The 23,579-nt window shown below is 43.7% G+C and overlaps 1 protein-coding gene across 6 annotated transcripts in view; it reads left to right on the plus strand.

Annotated features, from left to right (window-relative positions):
* Window positions 1-23,579, plus strand: part of LOC137369457 (tyrosine-protein kinase JAK2-like) — a 289,126-nt gene that overhangs the window by 135,245 nt on the left and 130,302 nt on the right. For 5 of the 6 annotated variants that reach the window (XM_068030695.1, XM_068030694.1, XM_068030697.1 and 2 more), the window contains one exon: window positions 9,032-9,286. In XM_068030695.1, the coding sequence (XP_067886796.1) occupies window positions 9,070-9,286 (217 nt within the window). In that variant the 5' untranslated portion in view covers window positions 9,032-9,069. Of the gene's footprint in view, window positions 1-630; window positions 758-9,031; window positions 9,287-23,579 lie in introns of those variants that run through there. The other variant, XM_068030699.1, reaches the window with a different exon arrangement.

The raw sequence follows: 23,579 nt of genomic DNA on the forward strand, positions 1-23,579 counted from the left end.
TGCCCAGAGTCAAATTCATGGCCAAGCATTGCAGTGTCTTCAGTTAGGTGAATGCATTTCATCTTCAATCTATGTACTTCACGTATACAATAGTAACTGTTGCGTGACAGATAATCCGATCACCTAATTTTTTTTTACACTGTTGCTTAATTTTTGAAGGTTGTTCTGCCGACCCCCACTCCCTTTGAAGAATAATCAAGTCCATGTTACTGCACGGTATCATTTTTCAATTTGGAGTCGTGCAGGAATGTCAGGCCACAGATAAGTCATTGGCAAATGAGCTGCTATCTGTTGCTTCCACATAAATAGCCCCACTGTTTTGTCTACAGTGAATCTTTGTAATATTCTGAAAGAAATCTTGATTTGATATGGATTAAGACATTTATGCTGTGTTTATACAGAATTCTATTTGGCATTCAAATTTGGAAACTTGACAAGTGATGTATGCAGTTCAAGAGTCATCTTGGCATAGTGAGTCATCTATGTCATACAAGGGTGGCACATAGAGCAGAGCTACCAAGATGATGCAAAATGTACACATTGCACAAGATTCACTGAGTGCCAGTAGTTTTTGATTTACTGGAGGGCGAGAAATGAGAGTGAGTGTGGAGCAGCGCACCGACATAATGTCGAAGACATAAAGCAAAGACTAAAAATGTCATGGCTGTGTATATCATTGTGGGAAGCTTCAGCTGGGAAAAACAGAAAAAAGGAACATGCAGGAGCCGTGGCTAAAAGAGAACAGCATGGAAGCACAGTAAGTGAAAGTTTAACAGGAGAACAGAGGAAGCCAAGAGAAGAATGTGGTTGGAAAAACATTGCCAGGACAGAATGAGGCAATGCCGCAGTGTAGCTGAGTAACTGTAAATTCAGTTTTAAGAGCAATAGTAGGTGCAGAGAAGATTTGTTTTTTTGTATTACTGAGGTGACACAGGAGCAGAACTTGGCTAGGATAGGTTTAAAGAAAAATGCATTCAAATTAAAGTAAGCCTGGAAGCATGTGGAATAAGTAAATTTAAATATGTTTATTTTAAAATGAGCAGGTTTCAATTATTTCCAATCATTTGCGATGCTAACCTGCAGGTTCGTGAGAAAAGGAGTTGTGGAATACTGAATAGCAGGAAACATTGCAGACTGGTTTGGGGAAGTTAAGACTATGCTGACCCTTTCTGCTTTCTCAGACATTTCTGAATACCCCACTGAGCTCAAGAGGGACTTTTAAAGAATAACTTACCCTACCACAAGTGAGGCTCAGTGTACAAGTTTTCAAAAGCAAACTTTTTTCACAGACTTAAAAAGAGTGTTGTACTTTCCTGGGTTGGCACAGTAGATGTTAGCAATGGGGAGCCCTGACCTGCATTCTTTTTTTTCTCTGGCTTCCTATCCAGCCTGCATGAACAGTTTCAATCACTCTTTCAAGACCTGCCCTACATCAGTGGACTTAAGTAGTGTTTGCTGATTCCACTTGACAAATGAGACCTTTTGCCTGCTTGGGGGAAGTGTCAAATGGAATTTGTTTGCCTGTAAGCTGGCGGTCTTTTTTGAAGCAAGCAAACAAGACCGCAGGATGCAAAGAATGAAACTTTTTTTAATGTTCAAATGTGTAAATGCAGACAGCGCCCATGAAATGCCGACTGTCCATGTGAAACAGAGACAGCTGGCCTGTATAGAAAAGCCCCATCTCCCCGGGAAACGAAAACTTTCCAGATGGTTGTTTTGTCAGTCATTTGTTCAGCCATATGACCAGGAATGAATCTTGCAGATAATAACCCAAGAATAAAGTTTAAAATGGAGAGAAATAACAGAATGATGTATTTAATTGGCTGCTGCATGACGAAGAAATACTTTCAAACGTCATACATCTTTGTGGATGCATATCGAATGTTTGGTAGTACTTAAGTGAGCTTAGTAAAGAAAGGATTGTACAGAACTGCGAAGGTTCAGGTTGGCAAAGCACCGTTGCTGCCTTCATACAGATGTCTGAGTTTGTCATGTTGGCCATGGAGTAAGAAAGAATAATAATTACTGAACACGTTTTTTCTATTCAAGCTAAATTGCCCATTTTACAGTGTCTGAACTGATTCTATGGCCCAGAAATTGCTGGAATGGCAGATCTCACAATGAGTGATGTGAGCTCACCCATCAGATCACACTATATTTGCATCGTGCATTACTGGAAATGCAAAATATTAACACCGCAGCGATATCGACGTTGCATCTGGGACCTCATGAATGCCATGTCCAGTGGCCTATCTCCTTAACTAATGAAACCAGAGGATACAGAAAGAAACAAAGGACAGAGGAGGAAGTAGGGTAAATTGGACTGCAGCTGTTCAAAAAGGTAGCTCACCACCACCTTCTCCAGGTGCAATTAGCAATGGGCAACAGATGCCGGTCTTTCCCACATCCCATGAAACAAATAAAAAATTAGAGTAAAATTAGAGAGAGAAATAAAGCAAGTGGATTAAGAGAAAAGAAAAAAAAAAGGCAATTGAAAAATAAGCAAAAAAAAATGAAGAAGAATATATTGTAACCTCATTATGTTTGGGAAGTGCTGTATTGGTCCTTGAGAAGTTATGAGTAAAAGCAAACATCCTCAAAACATGAAGTAGTAAAGCCGAATGATGATCATGATCGGGAACAGTGAATCTGCTCTCATGTAAATGTAGGAAATGCTCTTTGAAAGAAATCTAAGATCCCTTGAGGCCACCTTCTACCGTCCTGGTAGTTGCATGATACAATGATGATGGAGATGTAGACGAATGATTCATAGCAATGAATCTGTGTCAATTAGTCTACAGTAGACCCAGACGTAGCATCATGAGATGAGGAAAACCCCAATGATGGAGCACTTTGGGAACCATAGGTTCAGAGTCACCTTTATCCTTTCAAGCATGCGACACTTACCATGACATGTCTTAGATTACTCATACTGTAGCCCAAAATATTGTTTTCTGAAAGAAGTCCATTTCATTTGCACTTCACAGTGTCGAAACAGTTTGGCATCCTTAAAATTATTTCCTTCTGGCTGGCTTAACTATGGCTTACAAAAGAAATTAGGGATAGTATTAGATGCAAGGAGGAGAAGTATAAAATGGCCAGAACAAGCAGCAAACATGAGGATTGGGAGCAGCTTAGAATTCAGCAAAGGAGGACAAATGGATTGATTCAGAAGGGGAAAATAGAGTATGAGAGTAAGCTTGCAGAGAACATAAAAACTGACTGTAAAAGCTTCTGTAGATATGTGAAGAGAAAAAGATTAATGAAGACAAATGTGGATCCCTTGCAGTCAGAGACAGGGGAATTTATAATGGGGAACAAAATAATGACAGACCAATTAAATACATACGTTGGTTCTGTCTTCACAAAGTAGGACACAAATTACCTCCCAGAAATGTTGGGGAACATAGGGTCTAGTGAGAAGGAGGAACTGTATGAAATCAGTATTACGAGGGAAATAGTGTTCGGGAAATTGACGGGATTGAATGCCGATAAATCTCCAGGGCCTGATAAACTACATCCCAGAGTACTTAAGGAAGTGGCCCTTGAAATAGTAGATGCATTGCTGGTCATTTTTCAAAACTCTGTAGACTCTGGAACAGTTCCAATGGATTGGAGGATAGCTAATGTAACCTCACTATTTAAAAAAGGAGGTAGAGAGAAATCAGGGAATTATAGACCGGTTAGCCTGACATCAGTAGTGGGGAAAATGCTAGAGTCCATTATAAAAGATGTAATAACAGAGCACTTGGAAAACAGTGACAGGATCGGACAAAGTCAAGATGGATTTACAAAAGGGAAATCATGCTTAACAAATCTACTGGAATTTTTTTGAGGATGTAACTAGTAGAATAGATAAGGGAGAACCAGGGGATGTTGGTGTATTTGGACTTTCAGAAGGCTTTCGATAGGGTCCCACATAAGAGATTAGCGTGCAAAATTAAAGCACATGGGATTGGAGGTAAGGTATTGACATGGATAGAGAACTGGTTGGCAGATAGGAAACAAAGAGTAGGAATAAACGGCTATTTTTCCGAGTGGCAGACAGTGACTAGTGGGGTACGGCAGGGATCGGTGCTAGGACCCCAGCTATTCACAATATATATTAACGATATAGATGAGGGAATTAAATGTAATATATCCAAGTTTGCAGGTGACACAAAGCTGGGTGAGAGTGTGAGCTGTGAGGAGGATGCAGAGAAGCTCCAGTGTGATTTGGACAGGTTGGGTGAGTGGGCAAATGCATGACAGATGCAGTATAATGTGGATAAATGTGAGGTTATCCACTTTGGTAGCAAAAACAGAAAGACAGATTATTATCTGAACGGTGATAGATTGGGAAAGGGGGAGGTGCAGTGAGACCTGGGTGTCCTTGTGCACCAGTCACTGAAAGTAAGCATGCAGGTGCAGCAGGCAGTTAAGAAGGCAAATGGTATGTTGGCCTTCATAGTGAGAGGATTCGAGTACAGGAGCAAGGATGTCTTGCTGCAATTATACAAGGCCATGGTGAGACCACATCAGGAGTATTGTGTGCAGTTTTGGTCTCCTTTATCTGAGAAAGGATGTTCTTGCTATAGAGGAAGTGCAGTGAAGGTTCACCAGACTGATTCCTGGGATGGCAGGACTGACGTATGAAGAGAGATTGGCTTGATTAGGCTTGTATTCACTAGAATTTAGAAGAATGAGAGGGGATCTCATAGAAACCTTCAAAATTCTACAGGACTGGACAGACTAGATGCAAGAAGGATGTTCCTGATGGCAGGGGAGTCCAGGACCAGGGGTCACAATCTAAGGATAAGGGGTAAGCCATTTAGGACTGAGATGAGGAGGGATTTCTTCACCCAGAGAGTTGTGAACCTGTGGAATTCTCTACCACAGAAAGCAGTTGAGGCCAAATCATTAAATATATTCAAGAAAGAGTTAGATATAGTTCATAGGGCTAATGGGATCAAGGGATACGGTGAGAAAGCGGGAACAGGGTACCGAGTTTGGACGTTCAACCATGATCGTACTTAATGGCGGAGCAGGCTTAAAGGGCCGAATGGCCTACTCCTCCTATTTTCTATGTTTCTAAGACTGACACAAAAATGCTGCCAAGACAGATTAAAAGATTTTCTTGTGAGGTAAAGGTCGGAGAACTGTTGCTACATCCAGAAGTGAGACTCCGCAGTCTCATTGTTCCCTCACTGGGCCTACAAGGTTGTATCTTATGTCTGGGCCATGGGCAGAATTTCCGGAGGCCGAAGGGGGCGGGAAATGAAGCGGGCAGGTGTGTAATTTTGCGCCGCTGGCCTGCATGCCACTTTTCCGGCACCATCCTGCCCCCTGAGCCATTTTAGGGATGATCGGATCGGGGGCGGAATGGTTATCCACCCGCAAGTAGCGGGTAGCTAGTTAAGGTAATTAAAAGGCCAATTGACCAGAGGCCAGCTGGAATTTTCCAGTCGGCCTGCAGACCCCCGTGGTGGCGGTAACATGGCAGCTGCCTGGAGCTGGCCTCCCAGTGGCAGACCAGGATGGGAGCAGGGTGCCTGCACTCCAGGAGGACTTTGAGATCCTTCCCCCACCCCGCCCCCCAACCTCCCTTTCTATAGCTGTGGCAACAGGCCATCTGCGGGGCTTCCCCTGCACAATGGTGGTCCGGCAGCCATGGCCATTTTCTATTTCAGACATTTTCAAAGTGCTCTCCCTCATCTGCAATGGCAGGCTGCAACTCATTCCATGCTGGAGGGCCTCCTATTGGCCCTCCAGCTTCGAGAACCCTCCCGTCATCCTTTATTGGACAGCGAGCACACCCTCTCGCCACTAATTGGCCAATCTATACAAAATCATTGTTGGGTGACTGCCCCATAAATCAGCATTAACAGAGTCATTATGACATGAATTAACAGCTCGAAATGACTGTTAATTAATTTGCATTAACAGTGTAAACCAAGGAATATCATCACACAAAATTAATTGCAATGGAAAGCCTCAGGGTGAGGTAACAGTTTTTTTTGGTTTTGGGAAGGTTAATGGCAGGGAGCTGCAAATTGTCTATCAGTTTGTGGTGAATTGGTCTTTATGGCGTAACTCTTTGTCACAAATTGCTGTATACGTTATGATCTAATCATGGCGAGTGCTGTAAATTCACTTTTTCAGCAATATGTTGGGCTATATGTTGGAAAATGACGAATCATTTATGAAGAAACTACATAAGATTACATGGACTGCCGGTATATATGTATATACGCTGCATGTTTTGGACCTGGAGGGTTCAATTCCTGTGTAATTATCAGCAGTACTTATTATGGCGACAAATTGTGTTGTATTTTCCTAGCTTGTTCAACATTTCCAGTTATTAACCGATGTTGCATTTCTGCTCCGTTCTTGGCACAAGATTGGCAGGAAAATTTCTTCTGACCCCACCTTGGTGAGAATTGGAGCCTCTGTTGCCTAGTCAAGAGGAGAGTGAAAATATGATCTGGCAAGGTTGGAGGTGGAAAGTATGCATCTGTGAACTGGTGTCTTAGACATTACTTCAGTAAACTCGGGGGTGTGGGAGGTGTTGGATTTAAGGGTTTAAAGTTAACGCTTGACACTTCATATCTATGTAAAGCTTCAAAATTTTCCTGGTGGTTGAAAGTGGATTTATACATTCCAAGAATGACTGCACTTCAAAGTGCTTCATTGACTGTAAAGTGCTTTGCAACGTCCTGAGGTTGGGGGAGACAGTGCCGTAGTGGTAATGTCACTGAATTAGTAATCCAGAGGCATTGGCTAATACCCTGGGAACACAGCAGCTGGTGGAATTTAAATTCAATTAATCAATTTTTAAATAAATCTGGAATTGAAAGCTAGTCTCAGTAATGGTGCCATCATCGATTGTCATAAAAAAAACCATCTGGTTCACTAATGTCCTTTCGGGAAGGAAATCTGCCATCCTTACCTGGTCAGGGCAACATGTGACTCCCAAACCACAGCAATGTTGTTGACTCTTACCTGCCTTCTAAAATGGTCTAGCAAGGGCAATTAGGGATGGGGGGCAACTGCTGGCCTTGCCAGCGACACTCACATTCCAGGAAAGAATAAAAAAAGGAAAGGCACTATATAAATGCAAGGCTTTTTTTTCTTTTTAATTGCAGTGGCTTAGAACAGTTTAACTTGTTACAAAAGCAAGCTACTGCAGATGCAGGAAATCTGAAATTAAAAGCAGAAAATGCTGGAAATACCCTGCAGGTCTGGCAGCATCTGTGGAGAGAGAAACAGAGTTAACATTTCAGGTCTGTGACCTTTCATCGGTCACTGCCCGGACCTGATGAGTATTTCTAGCTTTTTCTGTTCACTTGTTACAGCAGCATCTGCTATGGTGAATTCGAAAGGCTCAGCAGTACCAAAAATGAGTCATTAGCCTGCTACTGTACCAATATGTTGCGGGATGCTGTAGCTGGTGACGGGTTCCCGGTTGTAGCTCCCCGCCCTCTGGAGGCTTCTGAAGTAGATCAAGCTGAGACATTTACCTGGCTTGAAAAGCATGCCAACATTTGCAGTATAGGCTTGCTTGTAAAGAAAACTGTATTGTGGGTGAGGTACTGAAGGGTTGTCACCATCCAATTCATGCATCACTGCTTTCAAGGTTGGCAGAGAAAATTTGAGAGATGAAGATAAAGCATGTTGCATTTTGAATTTTCTTCTCAAAAAAAACGTTGTTGGAAAAATTGCAGGATACTCCATGCTCTGCATCTACTTTGATAAACTGGAATGTACCACAGAATGCTTCTGTTCTCAATGTTGCCATCTCTTGAATGTTGTGGTTCAGTTTATCTCCATGGGCATGTTAGTGCCAATTGTGTTGTCAGACAAGCTGGTAAGATTGAGGAAAGATGGCTCTGCAGCAGACGGTGGTCTGTAGGGGAGCAGTAAAAGTAATTAAATAGCAAATATTTGTAAAAATCGACTCAATTACAAATGTAAACTAGTCACCAATAAATCCAATAAGGAACACAGGAGAAATCTCTTTACCCAGAGGGTGGGTAGAATGTGGAATTAGTTAAGACTAATAGCATAGATGCATAGAAGCTGGATAAATATATGAGGGAGAAAGGAATAGAAGGATATACTGAGAGGTTAGATGAAATACGGTGGAAGGAGATTCGTATGAACCATAAGCACTGGCATAGACAAATTGAGCCAAATGACCTGTTCCTGTGCTGTACATATGGTTCCTATGAGCCTCCTGTGGGAGGCCTATATGAGATTTTGGTTGCTGGAAATTGTTGAAGAGCACCTGAGTAAGTCGGTAGTGCACGTTACTACCTGTATACTTGATTATTGGCCAGGTCCCATTTGAGAACTTGGTGTCTGAGCCATTTCCTGGCGTTATCTAATTTGTTGAGTGAAAGTCGCAGGAGAGCTTTGTGAGAAGATGCTGATGGGACTATAAAGGTGGCTTGATCAGACGTGAGCTGCATACTCATTCTTGATACAAGCAGTTATCAAAAGTAAGTCCAAGGTTTTGTGAATATTTATAGAACCAGCTGATGAATTCCAGTCAGCAGCGCTATGTTTGACCCACAACCCGAGGCATTTGCTTCAAATCTCAGGCCTGATATTTCATTCCCATTATTGACCAAGCATCTCCACCTAGACAAAAAGAAGAAATAGGCTGCAAAGTTTGTTTTTTCAAAGTTTGTGGATCAGCCAGTCACAGGGGCATCACTGAGAGTGACCAGGAAAGGATATATCGGCTTAGACTGTAGCCAATACCTGACTGAAGGAAGGAAGGAAGGAATATGTGATGAGTACCTGTAGTGGAGGAAATCTTTGAAATAAGTCTTAAATATAAAGTGACAGAAAGTGAGGGTGGGATTTTCAATTTGATGCCAGGGCTTATGACTGTTGTGGATCAGCTGCCCATTACAGAAGCTGTCTAGTTTGTACTTCCATTGATCTCAGTGGATCTGCAATGCTTGACAGCAAGTTGAAAAATCTGCCACAGTGTGTTTTAATCTCTCTTTGTTTTAATTTGCCTTTATTTCTTTTTGGTTTGCAGTTGTGAGGCGTAAAAGAAATTTTGCCCACCATCACAAAATGATGGCCTGCATTACAGTAACTGATGTGGATTCCGGGTCAGTCCCACTCCAAAACGGAGACCTTCATCAAAGCTCACAAGCACCCAAACAGACCGGAATGGGTCTACGAATAAACCTTTATCCCATCCCTGGCAAGCCAGATAACAACTGCCTAACATTTCCACCAGATGACTATGTTGCAGAAGAGCTCTGCATAGCAGCTGCCAAAGCCTGTGGTGAGTATACTTTTGATATTTCACCTGCATGTACTTATGTGGTATTTTTGGAATGTTGTGCAGGGTGTTTTTTTGGGGCGGGGCCTCTCAATTTCTTTAGGACCAAAAGGAATTTTATGATGCGTGTACTTCCGTCTCTCAGAATAGTCAAGGGCTAGGGGAAATTCCGTACTCTGGTCTTCCAAAAGTTGCAATTCAAAAGGATCCTTAATCAGAGACAACATCATTCTGTATTTGCATTGTTACCGACAGATATTTGCCTGGTGCGGTTTTAAAAGTTGCCAGCCCTTAACTAAACTCTTTATATTTATGGGCCGAGTACATTGGACTGTGGGGGACTTTGCAGCCATCAGTGATTCACTGACTGTGACCATTCAGGAATAACTTTGTGGGATTAGTGGGCAGTGCAGTTGGTAATAAAACCTTGTAGTTCCTGTCACCTTCTTAGCCGTTCCTTTCTTCTAAAGAGAGGCAGAGACAGGAGAAATCTTAATGGGGAGGAAAGAAATGGCAGAGACGTTAAACAATGAACATACATATGGACTAAAAGCAGGAGTAGGCTTTTCAACCCCTCGAGCCAGCTCCACCGTTTGATAAGATCATGGCTGATCTGATTGTGACCTCAACCCCTTTCCTATCTACCTCTCATAATACTATTAATATTGGATATTGTTATATATTAATGATTTGGACTTAAATATGGGAGGCATAATTGGGAAATTTGCAGGTGACACAAAAATTGACCGATGATAGTGAGGAGGATAGCTGTAGACTCCAGAATGATACCAATGGTTTGGTTGAGTGGTCGGAAAAGTGGCAAATGGAATTCAATCCAGAGAAGTGTGAGGTAATGCATTTGGGGAGGGCAAACAAAGCGTTGGGTGTCTGGAATTCACTGACTGGATCGGTGGTGGAGGCAGAAACACTCAACTCATTTAAAAGGCACCTGGACCTGTACCTGAAGTGCTGTAACCTGCAAGGCTACAGACCAGGTGCTGGAAGGTGGGATTAGATTGGACGGCTAGTTTTCTTTTCAGTCGGCGCAGACACGATAGGCTGAATGACCTCTTTCTGTGCCATAACTTTTCTATGGTTCTAACACTTGACTCCCTTGTCAGTCAAGAATCTATCTAACTCAGCCTTGAAAATATTCAATGACCCTGTCTTCACTGCTCTCTGGGGAAGAGAATTCTACAGCCTCTGAAAGAAAAAATTTTTCCTCATCTCCGTCTTAAACAGGAGACCCCTTATTTTTAAACTGGTTCTAGTCTGTCTCATAAGTGGAAACATCCGGGCAGCATCCACCCTGTCAAGTCCCCTCAAGATCTTACACGTTTCAAAAAGATCACCTCTCATTCTTCTCACCTCCAATGGATAAAGGCCCAACCTCTGCAACCTTTCCTCATAAGATAACCCCTTCATCCCAGGAATCAGTCTAGTGAGCCTTCTCTGAACTGCTAATGCAATTATATCCATTCTTAAGTAAGAAGATCAAAATTGTACACAGTATTCCAGTTCTCGTCTCACCAATGCCCTGTGCAACCGTAACAAAACTTCCTTACTTTTATATTCCATTCCCTTGCAATAAATGGCAACATTCCATTTGTCTTCCTAATCACTCGCTGTACCTGCATAGTAGCCATTTGTGATTCGTGTACCAGGACAACCAGATCCCTCTGTACCACAGAGTTTTGCAATCTCCAATTTAAATAAGATACTGCTTTGCTATTCTTCCTACGAAGAAGACACAAAAAAAATATTCCGGATGTATTGGGGAAACAAAGGTCGATTGAAAGTGATGAACTTGAAATTACTATCAGTAAAGAAACAGTACTGGAGAAATTAATGGAATGTGAGGCCAATAAATTCCCTGGATGTGATGGCCAACACCTTAGGGTTTTAAAGGAAGTGGTTACAGAGATAGTGGATACATTAGTTTTGATCTTCCAGAATGCCCTAGATTTTAGAACAATTTTTGTGGATTGGTCGGCAGCAAATGTAACCACACTATTCGAGAAAGAAGGGAGAGAGAAACAGCGAACTACAGTCCTGTTAGCCTGACATCAGTAGCAGGGAAATGCCAGATTCTATTATTAGGAACATGATAACAGGGCACTTAGAAATTCATAATATGATTGGGCCGAGTCAACATGGATTTATGAAAAGGAAATCATGTTTGACAAATTTGTTGGTGTCTTTTGAGATTGTAACTAGTAGGGAGGTTAAGGGGGAACCAGTAAATGTAATGTATTTGGATTTTCAAAAAGCATTTGATAAGGTGCTCCATAATAGATAATTACACAAAATTAGGGCTCATGGATTAAAGGTGATAGCGTGGATTGAGGATTAGTTAAGGGCCAGATAACAGAGTAGGAGACATTTTCAGGTTTGCAGGCTGTAACCATTAGGATACTGCTTGGGCCTCAGCTGTTTACAATCTATATCAATGATTCAGATGAAGGAACCAAGTGTAATGTATCCAAGTTTGTTGATGATACAAAGTTAGGTGGGAAAGTAAGCAGTGAGGAGGACACAATGAGGCTGCAGAGGTATATAGACTGATTAGGTGAGTGGGAAACAACATGGTAGATGGAATACAATGTGACAACGTTTTTTTAAATTCTTTGTGGGATGTGGGACATCGCTGGCAAGGCCAGCATTTATTGCCCATCCCTAATTGCCCTTGAACTGAGTGTCTTGCTAGGCCATTTCAGAGGGGATTTTTAGAGTCAACCACATTTCTGTGGGGCTGGAGTCACATGTAGGCCAGACCAGGTAAGAACGGCAGATTTAACGTTCTTAAGGGACATTAGTGAACCAGATGGGTTTTTACAACAATCGACAGTCATAGTCACCATTAGACTAGCTTTTTAATTCCAGATTTTTATCAATTGAATTCGAATTTGACCATCTGCCATGGTGGGATTCGAACCCATGGCCCAAGAGCAATAGCCTGGGCTCTGGATTACTAGTCCAGTAACAGCATCACCGCGCCACCGTCTCCCCTATGTGTGAAGTTATCCACTTTGGTAGGAAAAGCAGAATATTTTTTAAATGATGAGAGACTGAGAAATATTGTTATTCAGAGAGATCTGGGTGTCCTTGTAAACAAATCATAGAAAGTTAACATGTAGGTACAGCAAGCAATTAGGAAAGCATAAGAGTGAAGAAATCTTACTATAATTATACAGGACCTTGGTGCGACCAAACTTGGAGTAATGTGTACAATTTTGGCCTTCTTACTTAAGGAAGGATATACTTGGCTTAGAAAGTGCGCAACAAAGGTTTACCGGACTGATCTGGGATGAGTGGATTGTGCTGTGTGCTGAGATTGAATAGACTAGGCCTATATTCCTGAGAGTTTAGAAGAATTAAAGGGGATCTCATTGAACCATAACGTTTTTAAGAGGCTTGACATGATTGATGTTGAGAGGATAGACTGAGTTTTGCTTTTCGAGTTGGGAACCCGGTGTTGGGATGGTTTACGAGTTGCAAACCTGGATGTGTACGTGGCCGGACATCAGGCTCAGTCTTCCCCGAGGAGGCCAATTAACAAACTGCCTCTGGGATCACTGTCCAATTAGGGATGGCAGGCGGCCTGAGGATTTGGGAGGGCCAATTAGACCACCTGAAGGGATGAATGGTCAGCAGCCCCACTGTGTGTGCTGTGTGCTGCTGAGGTGAATGGAGCAGGAGAGGGCTGCACAAGATGGAGGCAAGATACTGCTATGGAACTGGCAGCCAGTCCCTCGTGCCCAGCATTATCTGGTGGATCTGTCTGCAGGTGATACACATCCAATGCAAGCCTTTTCATGCAGATGTCCTGAGGCTTGCCAATTTGGACCTTTTAAATTGAACACTGCATAAGCATCTCATGGCTCTTCGACTTCCCGCTCTGCTGTGGGTCGGTGAGTTGCAGACAAAGTGGGAGGGGGAGGTCACGTGCGCCGCTGGCAAAATTCCATTCTCTTTGTGAAGTGGCTGCCAATTGCCTCAGTAATTACTTTAATTGTTTTCCCACCGCTGCTGGACGGGTAGTCATCATCTCCCTGAAGCCACCTCCGGAAAAATCATGAGATGGTAACATGTCGGGGAACTGGCCCAATGTTTCTTTTTTCTGGATTTCCCAGTCTGCCTGCTTCCAAAGCCACCTCCATGGGGCTGGGAAAATTCTGCTCGATGTTCCCCCGACTGGGAAGTCTAGAACTAGGGGTGACATTCTCCGAATGAGGGGTCGGCCATTTAAGACTGAGATGAAGAAGAATTTCTTCACTCAAAAGGTTGAAAAATTTTGGAATTATTTACCACAGAGAGCTGTGGATGCTCACTTGTTGAATATATTCATGTCAGAGGTCGATTCGATTTTTGGAAACTGAGTGAATCAATGGCTATGGGGACAGTGCGCGAAGGTGTAGCTGAGGTACAAGATCAGCCATGATATTATTGAACAGTGGAGCAGGCTCGAGGAGCCGAATGACCTACTTCTATTTGTTATGTTTTTATGGTTATGTGTCTCGTCGTGTCGACTGCCCCTCACCCACCACACTTCCTTCCCGTCTCTTTTAAAAGTGCTAATTAGTGTTGGTGTTGGGCTGCATGGGTGTTAGCAAGGTATTTGTGTGAGCCCAGACAGTGAGCTTCTGATGTTTAGGGAGAGATCTTTTGGACTGGAGCACAATTTGTTGCCCCTTCCTCACCTGGGCCCCTACTCCTGCCCTGGGTGAAATTGGTTAATTAATTTTAAGGTCCCGACCCCATGCCATGTCAGAGTCACTGTCGCAATGCTATTTTGATATGCAAAGGTGAGTTCGGTGCCCAATTAGTGGCGCCGGATGCTGCTTGGAGGTGGGAGCTGACTCTGGAGGGCAACTCCCACAGGCAGACGGCAGCCATGACTAGGCTTGCCATTGCCCAGTGGAATGACAGCAGAGGGCCATCAGCCTCACGGTACAAACAAGTGCCCAAATACTCACTCATCAGGTAACTAATCCGCTCTTCTCAAGCGATGGCAGCTTTGTGCTACCGCATTAGCACCCCAGTTTGACTTTCCCTTTTGTTTCGAGTCTTTATATCAGCAGCAACAATACACTATGACTCCCCACTGTGCTTCTGACAGCTGTGCACTAACGTACCCCAGACCGTTCTCTCCTCTTCCTGTTCTTACCTTTGAGAATTTCATTCTGTCCCTCTCCAGCCTGTTGACAAGCTCTTCAACGAGCTTAACAGCCAGTTAATTGGAGGCATGGCCACCACCACCTCCCCCCCCCCCCCCCCACCCCCACCCCGACATCTCTTTTGAAAATTGCAGTGCATCACATCCGAAAGTGATAGCTTCAAAGCGCGCCAGCACCCGACCTTGTCCCCACCATTGATTGAAAATCCAGCCCCTGGTCTGTGTGGTTCGGTGCCACACTCAGCAATTGCACAACCATCAGGGTATCATTTCCAATAAACTCAAATGCTGACTTAAGAACATAAGAAATAGGACTTTGTGTATTATTTTACTGATTCACCCAGTGATGATTAATATTTTTGGGCCACGATTTATTTTGAGATGATTTATGCTCTTTCTAGAGTACAGCATAAATTCTATTGCTGCAAGAGCCCCCCCCACCTCCATATTGTTTGTCAGTACTGAGATACAGAAAATTTGAAAGTAATATTTTGATGGAGAAAGGCGCGATGCTGAAAATATTATGATGTTTGCATTGCTTACGTTAACATAACTATGGTGTGACTGAGTCAAATTCACTGAGGTAGACAGATGTAGTTGTATAAATGAGTGCTTTATATTTGAGATGCCAGGGAGGAAAATTACACACCGTACAGCATAGTACTTGTGTTCAATATAATGTAAGATGTATATGACAACTATTTGTATACAATTTTTGTGTTTTAAAGATTTAATCCTTTCTCATACACTGTGGCCTAATGCTTTTCAGGCCCCTGCACCTAATAATTGGAGTGCCTAGACCTGCCTGAATTCCAAAGTTGCAAAATTCTCAAAGGAATTTTCTATGTAGGCCATAGAAGCTTGAACTGATTCAATTATTACTTTTTCCAAAAATATACTTTATTCATAAAATGTTAAAAAAAATACATTACTTAACAGTTCAAATTTAACATTACATAAAGTGCAAAACAGATCTGTTTCTTTCAATACAGTACATGAGGTGCCTCACTACACTTGCCATTACAGGTTATATTTACAATGTACATTTAAATTCTATGGCAAACATTCTCTGGTGCATACAGCCTGAGGGGCTTTACGTGGTTTCCAGCTCCTTGGTGTACTATAGCAGGAGAGCCTTACACATTGGCCTTTCCCCATTGAGTCTAGTTGTAACCTAGCAGAAATGCATCCAAAATCAAGGACCACTCGGTGTCTAGACTCTCAGTGATATTTAACAATTAACATTCACACTAGCCAAGTGACATGCAATGACCATCTCCGAGAAGAGGGAGCCTAACCACTTCACTTTGATATTCAGTCGCATTATCGCCACCAAGTCCCCTGTCATCAATATCCTGGGAGTCATCACTGACCAGAAACTCACCTGGGCAAGTCCCATAAATGGCATGGCTACTAGAGACAGTCAGAGGCTGGGCATTTTGTTGCAAATGGCTCACTTTCGGGATCCTAAAAATCTCTCCACCATCTACAAAGCACAAGTTAGGAGTGTGATGAAGTATTTTCCACTAGTGCGGATGGTCCTGTTGCAACAACACTCAAGAAGATTGAGACCGTCCAGGCCAAAGCGGTCACTTGATCGACGACGCATCCACTGGTTCAGATGTCCCTTGCCCCACACCATTGGCATACTGTGGCTACAGTGTGTGATATTACTACGATGCACTATGGTGAATTGCCAAGGTTTCTTTGGCAGCATCTCCCAAACACATGACCTCTACCATCAAGAAGGAGAAGAGCACGCCATCCTGACTTGGACATAAATTACCGTTCCTTCATCGTCACGGGGTCAAATTCCTGCAGTTCCCTACTTAACAACATTTAACAATGCTTCACCTCATGGACTGCAGTAGTTTGAGACGAAGACCCACCTTCTCAAAGGCAGCTGAGGATGGGCAAAAATGTCAACCTTGCCAGCAACAGCGTACACTGGGAATGAACGGGGTGAAAAACTGTTTGCATGATGACTTCAAATTTAGACATTACAGGTGCAACTCCCAGGGAGTTTCCTGGTGTCCTGGCAAATAAACATCCTTCAACCACTACCAACAACTAATAAACAATTAATCCTCATTAACCTCAGTGCTGATTGTGGGACATTGCTGTGCAAAAGATTAGCTGCCATAGTGTGTACAAAATAACTGTAGTTTGTTGACAGACACACTTTAAGATATTGTAAGGATGTGAAAGGCCCTTTAAAAATGCAAATTCTTTCTCTTGATTCTCAAATACAAAAGGAGATTCAGCATATTGGATATTGGAGTATTGGGAACAATTGAAGAAAAAAAGCACTTCCTCCTGGTGCTGGGATGTTGTCTTCAGTAATAGGGATAAATAGTGTTAGAATAGACTATGGTATGAACCTCCAACCTTCTCAATCTGTTTTGATATAAAAAGAAAGACTTACATTTATGTAGCACCTTTCACAACCACTGGATATCTCAAAGCACTTTCCAGCCAATGAAGTACTTTGTGGAGTGTAATCATTATTGTAATGCAGGAAACACATCAAACTCTTACAAGCCGCAATATGAATGACAAGATAATCTGTTTCTGTAATATTGATCGAAGGATGAATGTTGGCCAGGACACCAGTGATAACTCCCCTGCTCTTCTTTGAAATAGTGCCATGGGATCATTCACATCAAGCCAAGCAGGCAGATGGGGCCTCAGTTTAATGTCTCATCCGAAAGACAGCACCTCCGACAGTGCAGTACTGAGGGAGTGTCAGCCTTGATTTTTGTGCTCGAGCCCTGGACTGCTGCTTGAACTGAGAACCTTTTGATTCAGAAGTGAGAGTGCGACCAACTGAGCCACAGCTGACGAGCTGCCTAGTTGGTCTTTAAAATGAGGCTCTTGACCCATCACGTCACTACTCTGCAGATCTGTTTAGCTCCCAGGTTAGATGCTTCACTATTACAGATTTAGCTGCCATTGATAATTTGTTGGGTACAGCAGTGTCATGGAATGATATGGCACAGACAAAGGCCATTCAGCCCATTGTGCTTGTGTCAGCTCTTTGAAAGAGCTGTCCAATTAGTCCACTCCTCTGCCTTTTACCCATAGCCCTGCAAATTTTTCCCTTCAAGAATTTATCCAGTTCCTTTTTCGAAGTTACTTTTGAATCAGCTTCCACCACCCTTTCATGTTAGAGAAACTTCCAAGCCTGTTTGTGAAGAAGACACTGAGACAAGGGTGCTTTGGTGGAGACTGTTTATTGCTTGCCACAGAGCTTGCTTATCCACTCCTAACAACACCCAGCCAGTGCTGGCTGGCTCTTCTTCATATGTACATCTGCGTACAATTAACTAATCAACACCCAAAACCTGTTCACACTATTACCTTTAACGATGAGATATTTAGTATCCATTAACAGAACTTATTAGACACTAACATTCCAAGCAGGGCATTCCAGATCTTCATAACTTGCTGTGGAAAAATACATTCTCCTCATCTCTCCCCTGGTTCTTGTGCCAATTATCTTCAATCTGTGTCCTCTGGTTATTGACTCTTCTGCCACTGAGAACAATTTCTCCCTGTATACCCTACTAAAACCCTTCATATCTGAACACCTCGATTAAATCTCCCCATGCCCTTTCTGTTCTAAGGGAAATAATCCCAGCTTCTCCAGTCTGCCTGAAGTTCCTCATCGCTGTTACCATTCTAGTAAATCTCTTCACTCCCGCCATGGACTTAACATTCCTCCAAATGTGTGATGTCCAGAACTGGAAGGTAGCAAACATAATTCTGCTACTTAAGAAAGGAGCGGGAAATAGGGTCAAGGTAACAGGACACTTAGAAAATGATGGGATGGGCAATAAATGCTGGCCTAGCCAGCGTCACCCACATCCCATAAATGAATAATAAAAAAAAGTCATAATATGATTAAGCAGAGTCAATGTGGATTTATGAAAGGGAAATTGTGTTTGACAAATTTGTTAGTTTTTTGGGGATGTAACTAGTAGGATCGATGCAGTCACCTTTGTTCTTATAGAGGGTGATGATATTGGCATCATGTATGTCCTGTGGTACTGTTCCCTCATCCCAGCACAGACAAAGCAGTTCATGTAGTGCTGAGAGTATAGCAGGCTTGGCACTCTTGATTATTTCAGGGGTAATGCCATCCATTCCAGGGGCTTTTCCACTGGCTGGAGAATCAATGTCATCACTGAGTTCCGATTTTGTTGGCTGTTCATCCAGCTCATCCATGACTGGCAGAGACTGGGCTGCATTGAGGGTAGAATCAGTGACATCATTTTCCCTAGGTAATGCTCCACCCAGCGGTCCATTTGCTTGCGTTGGTCAGTGATGGTGTCCCCTAATTTAGACTTGAGGGGGGGGGGGGGGGCGATCTTCTTGATGGTTGGCCCAAAAGCTGTCTTGAACTCAGCATAGTGGGGAAAGTCTTCGCTCGAGTCGTTTTAAACAGACTGCAGAAGCTGGCAGAGCATGTCTACCCTGAGGCACAGTGCGGCTTTCGAGCAGAGAGATCCACCATTGACATGCTGTTCTCCCTTCGCCAGCTACAGGAGAAATGCCACGAACAACAGATGCCCCTCTACGTTGCTTTCATAGATCTCACCAAAGCCTTTGACCTCGTCAGCAGATGTGGTCTCTTCAGAGTACTAGCAAAGATCGGATGTCCACCAAAGCTACTAAGTATCATCACCTCATTCCATGACAATATGAAAGGCACAATTCAGCATAGCGGTGCCTCATCAGACCCATTTCCTATCCTGAGTGGCGTGAAACAGGGCTGTGTTCTCGCACCTACACTGTTTGGGATCTTCTTCTCCCTGCTGCTCTCACATGCGTTCAAGTCTTCAGAAGAAGGAATTTTCCTCCACACAAGATCAGATGGCAGGTTGTTCAACCTTGCCCGTCTTAGAGCGAAGACCAAAGTACGGAAGCTCCTCATCAGGGAACTCCTCTTTGCTGACGATGCTGCATTAACATCCCACACTGAAGAGTGTCTGCAGAGACTCATCGACAGGATTGCGGCTGCCTGCAACGAATTTGGCTTAACCATCAGCCTCAAGAAAACGAACATCAATGCGACAGGACATCAGAAATGCTCCATCCATCAATATTGGCGACCACACTCTGGAAGTGGTTCAAGGGTTCACCTGCCTAGGCTCAACTATCACCAGTATCTTGTCTCTCGATGCAGAAATCAACAAACGCATGGGAAAGGCTTCCTTTGCTATGTCCAGACTGGCCAAGAGGGTGTGGGAAAATGGCGCACTGACACGGAACAGAAAAGTCCGAGTGTATCAAGCCTGTATCCTCAATACCTTACTCTACGGCAGCGAGGACTGGACAACGTATGTCAGCCAAGAGCGACGTCTCAACTCATTCCACCTTCGCTGCCTCCGGAGAATCCTTGGCAACAGGTGGCAGGAACGTATCTCCAACGCAGAAGTCCTTGAGGCGGCCAACATCCCCAGCATTTACATCCTACTGAGCCAGCGGTGCTTGAGATGGCTTGGCCATGTGAGCCGCATGGAAGATGGCAGGATCCCCAAAGACACATTGGACAGCGAGCTTGTCACTGGCATCAGACCCACCGGCCGTCCATGTCTCCACTTTAAAGACGTCTGCAAACGCGACATGAAGTCCTGTGACATTAACCATAAGTCGTGGCAGTCAGGTGCCAGTGATCGTCAGAGCTGGTGGACAGCCATAAAGGCGGGGTTCAAGAGTGGCGAGTCGAAGAGACTTAGCAGTTGGCAGGAAAAAAGACAGGAGCACAAGGGGAGAGCCTACTGTGTAACAGCCCTGACAACCAATTTTATCTGCAGCACCTGTGGAAGAGTCTGTCACTCTATAATTGGCCTTTATAGCCACTCCAGGCACTGCTCCACAAACCACTGACCACCTCTAGGCGCTTACCCATTGTCTCTTGAAACAAGGAGGCCAAAGTGAAGAAGAGAACTAGTAGGATGGATAAGGGGAACCAGTGGATGTACTGTATTTGGATTTTCAAAAAGCCTGTGATAAGGTGCCACACAAGAGATATTTACACAAAATTCGGACTTGTGAGATTTGTGGTAATATATGAGCATGGACTGGGGATTAGTTACTGAACAGAAAACAGAGCATAGGAATGGATACTGCAAAGGCGATGGGCCCTGAAAATATTCCAGCAATAGTACTGAAACTGGCCGCACCCCTAGCCAAGCTGTTCCATTGCAACTACAACACTGGCATCTACCCGGCAATGAGGAAAATTGCCCAGGTATGCCCTGTACACAAAAAGCAGCACAAATCCAACCTGGAAATTACCTCTCAATCATCAGTAAAGTGATGGACGGTGTCATCAACAGTGCCATCAAACGGCACGTGCTTAGCAATAACCTGCTCAGTGACGCCAGGGCCACTCAGCTCCTGACCTCATTACAGCCTTGGTTCAAGCATGGACAAAAGAGCTGAACTCGAGGTGAGGTGAGAGTGACTGCCCTTGACATCAAGCCAGCATTTGACCGAGTATGGTATCAAGGAGCCTGAGCAAAACTGAAGTCAATGGAAATCAGGGGAAAACTCTCCGCTGGCTGGAGTCATACCTAGCGCAAAGGAAGGTGGTTGTGTTGTTGGAGTTCAATCATCTGAGCTCCAGGACATCACTGCAGGAGTTCCTCAGGGTAGTGTCCCAGGCCCAACCATCTTCAGCTGCTTCATCAATGACCTTCCTTCAATCATAAGGTCAGAAGTGGGGATGTTTGCTGATGATTGCACAATGTTCAGCACCATTCGCGACTCCTCAGATACTGAAGCAGTCTGTGTAGAAATGCAGCAAGACCTGAACAACATCCAGGCTTGGCTGATAAGTGGCAAGTAACATTCGTGCCACACAAGTGCCAGGCAATGACCATCTCCAACAAAAGAGAATCTGACCATCTCCCCTTGATATTCAATGGCATTACCATCGCTGAATCCCCCACCATCAACATTCTGGGGGCTACCATTGACCAGAAACTGAACTGGAGTAGCCACATAAATAACGTGGCTACAAGAGCAGGTCAGAGGCTAGTGAGTAACTCATCTCCTGACTCCCTAAAGCCTGTCCACCATCTACAAGGCACAAGTCAGGAGTGTGATGGAATACTCTCCACTTGCCTGGATGGGTGCAGCTCCAACAACACTCAAGAAGCTCGAAACCATCCAGGACAAAGCAGCCCGCTTGATTGGCACCCCATCTATAAACATTCACTCCCTCCACCACCGACACACAGTGGCAGCAGTATGTACCATCTACAAGATGCACTGCAGCAATGCACCAAAGCACCTTCCAAACCCGTGACCTCTACCACCTAGAAGGACAAGGGCCGCAAATGCATGGGAACACCACCACCTGCAAGTTCCCCTCCAAGTCACACACCATCCTGCCTTGGAACTATATCGCCGTTCCTTCACTGTCGCCGAGACAAAATCCTGGAACTCCCTTCTTAACAGCACTGTGGGTGTACCTACCCCACATGGACTGCAGTGGTTCACGAAGGCAGCTCACCATCACCTTCTCAAGGGCAATTAGGGATGGGGAATAAATGCTGTCCTAGCCAGCGTCACCCACATCCGATGAATAAATTTTAAAAAGGGACATTTTTGGGTTGGCAGGCTGAAACTAGCGGGTGTTACGGCCAGGTGATGAGGTTAGGGTGGTTTGCACGGCTCAACCCCCACCTGACTGCAGTAAGTGTGTTTTGTTATTAGGGTTTAACCCCTTGGTGTTTTATTTGTGAAATAAGCAAACAGTGACATGTTTTCTTGTAGGTTTAAAACAGAAAATCAATATGCTTTAACTCATCCACTCACGCATTCACTCATGCCCACATGCGCACACACACACAAGAAGAGACTGACAGAGAGGAAAAAAGGGATAAGCGATTATAATTGGGGAGTAGGTTTAAGTGAGGGGGCGGGGCTCACAGTAAACCTGTTGTACTCTCTTTGAAGGCAAGTTCTTGTTGGTTGCAGGCCTGAGGTGTTTGTAGATTTCTCTCTTGGCTCAAGTTTAGTTGAAGACGTTGGATCGCTTTTAGTTCACTGCTGTATAAAATGCAGATGTAGAATATTCACAGCAGGGAACACCCCTTCTGGTTTGCTGGAAATAAGCTTCTGCATGCTGCGTTCTTTCTTTTTGGGTGTCCCTCTCCAGGCTGCTCTTTAAGGTAAAGCTGTGTTACTTCCTGCCTCTGGGTAGGAGACGCTTTGATCTCTCCCCATGGTGATTGCACAATTGCCCAGGATGTGGCTACTTCACAACTTCTTTATTTCAGAAGAAGACATTCAATTCTTGAATGTTTTAGGATGGGTATAGGATGTGTGCAATTGACATCGCCTAGCTTTGAAGGTTTTCCTTTGTCCCTGTCAGACAGTTTGAATATACAAAGGCCAAGCCTTTTGTTCTTTGCTGGCCATTTTGGAGCATTGTTCATTTTTTATAAAGGAAAGGTCCATTTTTTAAAAGACAAAGTCAGTATTTATAACTCTTCAGATTTTGTCCATCATTTGTATCATCGTGCTTCTTGTGTGTGTGACACCGTGTATAGTAGGATCAGTACTTGGGCCTCAGCTATTTACAATCTATGTTAATGCCCTAGATGAGTGTAATGTATTCAAGTTTGCTGATGGTACAAAATTAGGTGGGAAAGTAAACAGTGAGGGGGACGCAAAGAGGCTGCAAAGGGTGATGGGCAGATTGGGTGAGTGTTAGAAAACATGGGAGATGGAATACAAGGTGGTGAAGTGTGACGTTATCCACTTTGGTGGGAAAATATTTTAAAAAGTGCAGAATATTTTTTGAATCGTGAGACGAGGAAATGTGTGTATTCAAAGAGACCTGGGTGCCTTGAGTATGAATCACAGAAAGTTAACATGCAGGTACAGCAAGCAATCAGGAAGCAAGTGATATATTAGCTTTTGTTACAGAGGGATTAGAGCTTAAAAGTAAATAAGTCTTACTACAGTTATACAGAGCATTGGTGAGGCAACACCTGGAGTATTGTGTACAGTTTTTGTTTCCTTACCGAAGGAAGAATATACTTGTTCCAGAGGGAGTGCAGTGAAGATCCACTAGTTTGGTTTCTGGAATGAAGGGATTGC

The sequence above is a fragment of the Heterodontus francisci genome, chromosome 4 (assembly GCF_036365525.1).
Source record: "Heterodontus francisci isolate sHetFra1 chromosome 4, sHetFra1.hap1, whole genome shotgun sequence".
Lineage (NCBI taxonomy): Eukaryota > Metazoa > Chordata > Chondrichthyes > Heterodontiformes > Heterodontidae > Heterodontus > Heterodontus francisci.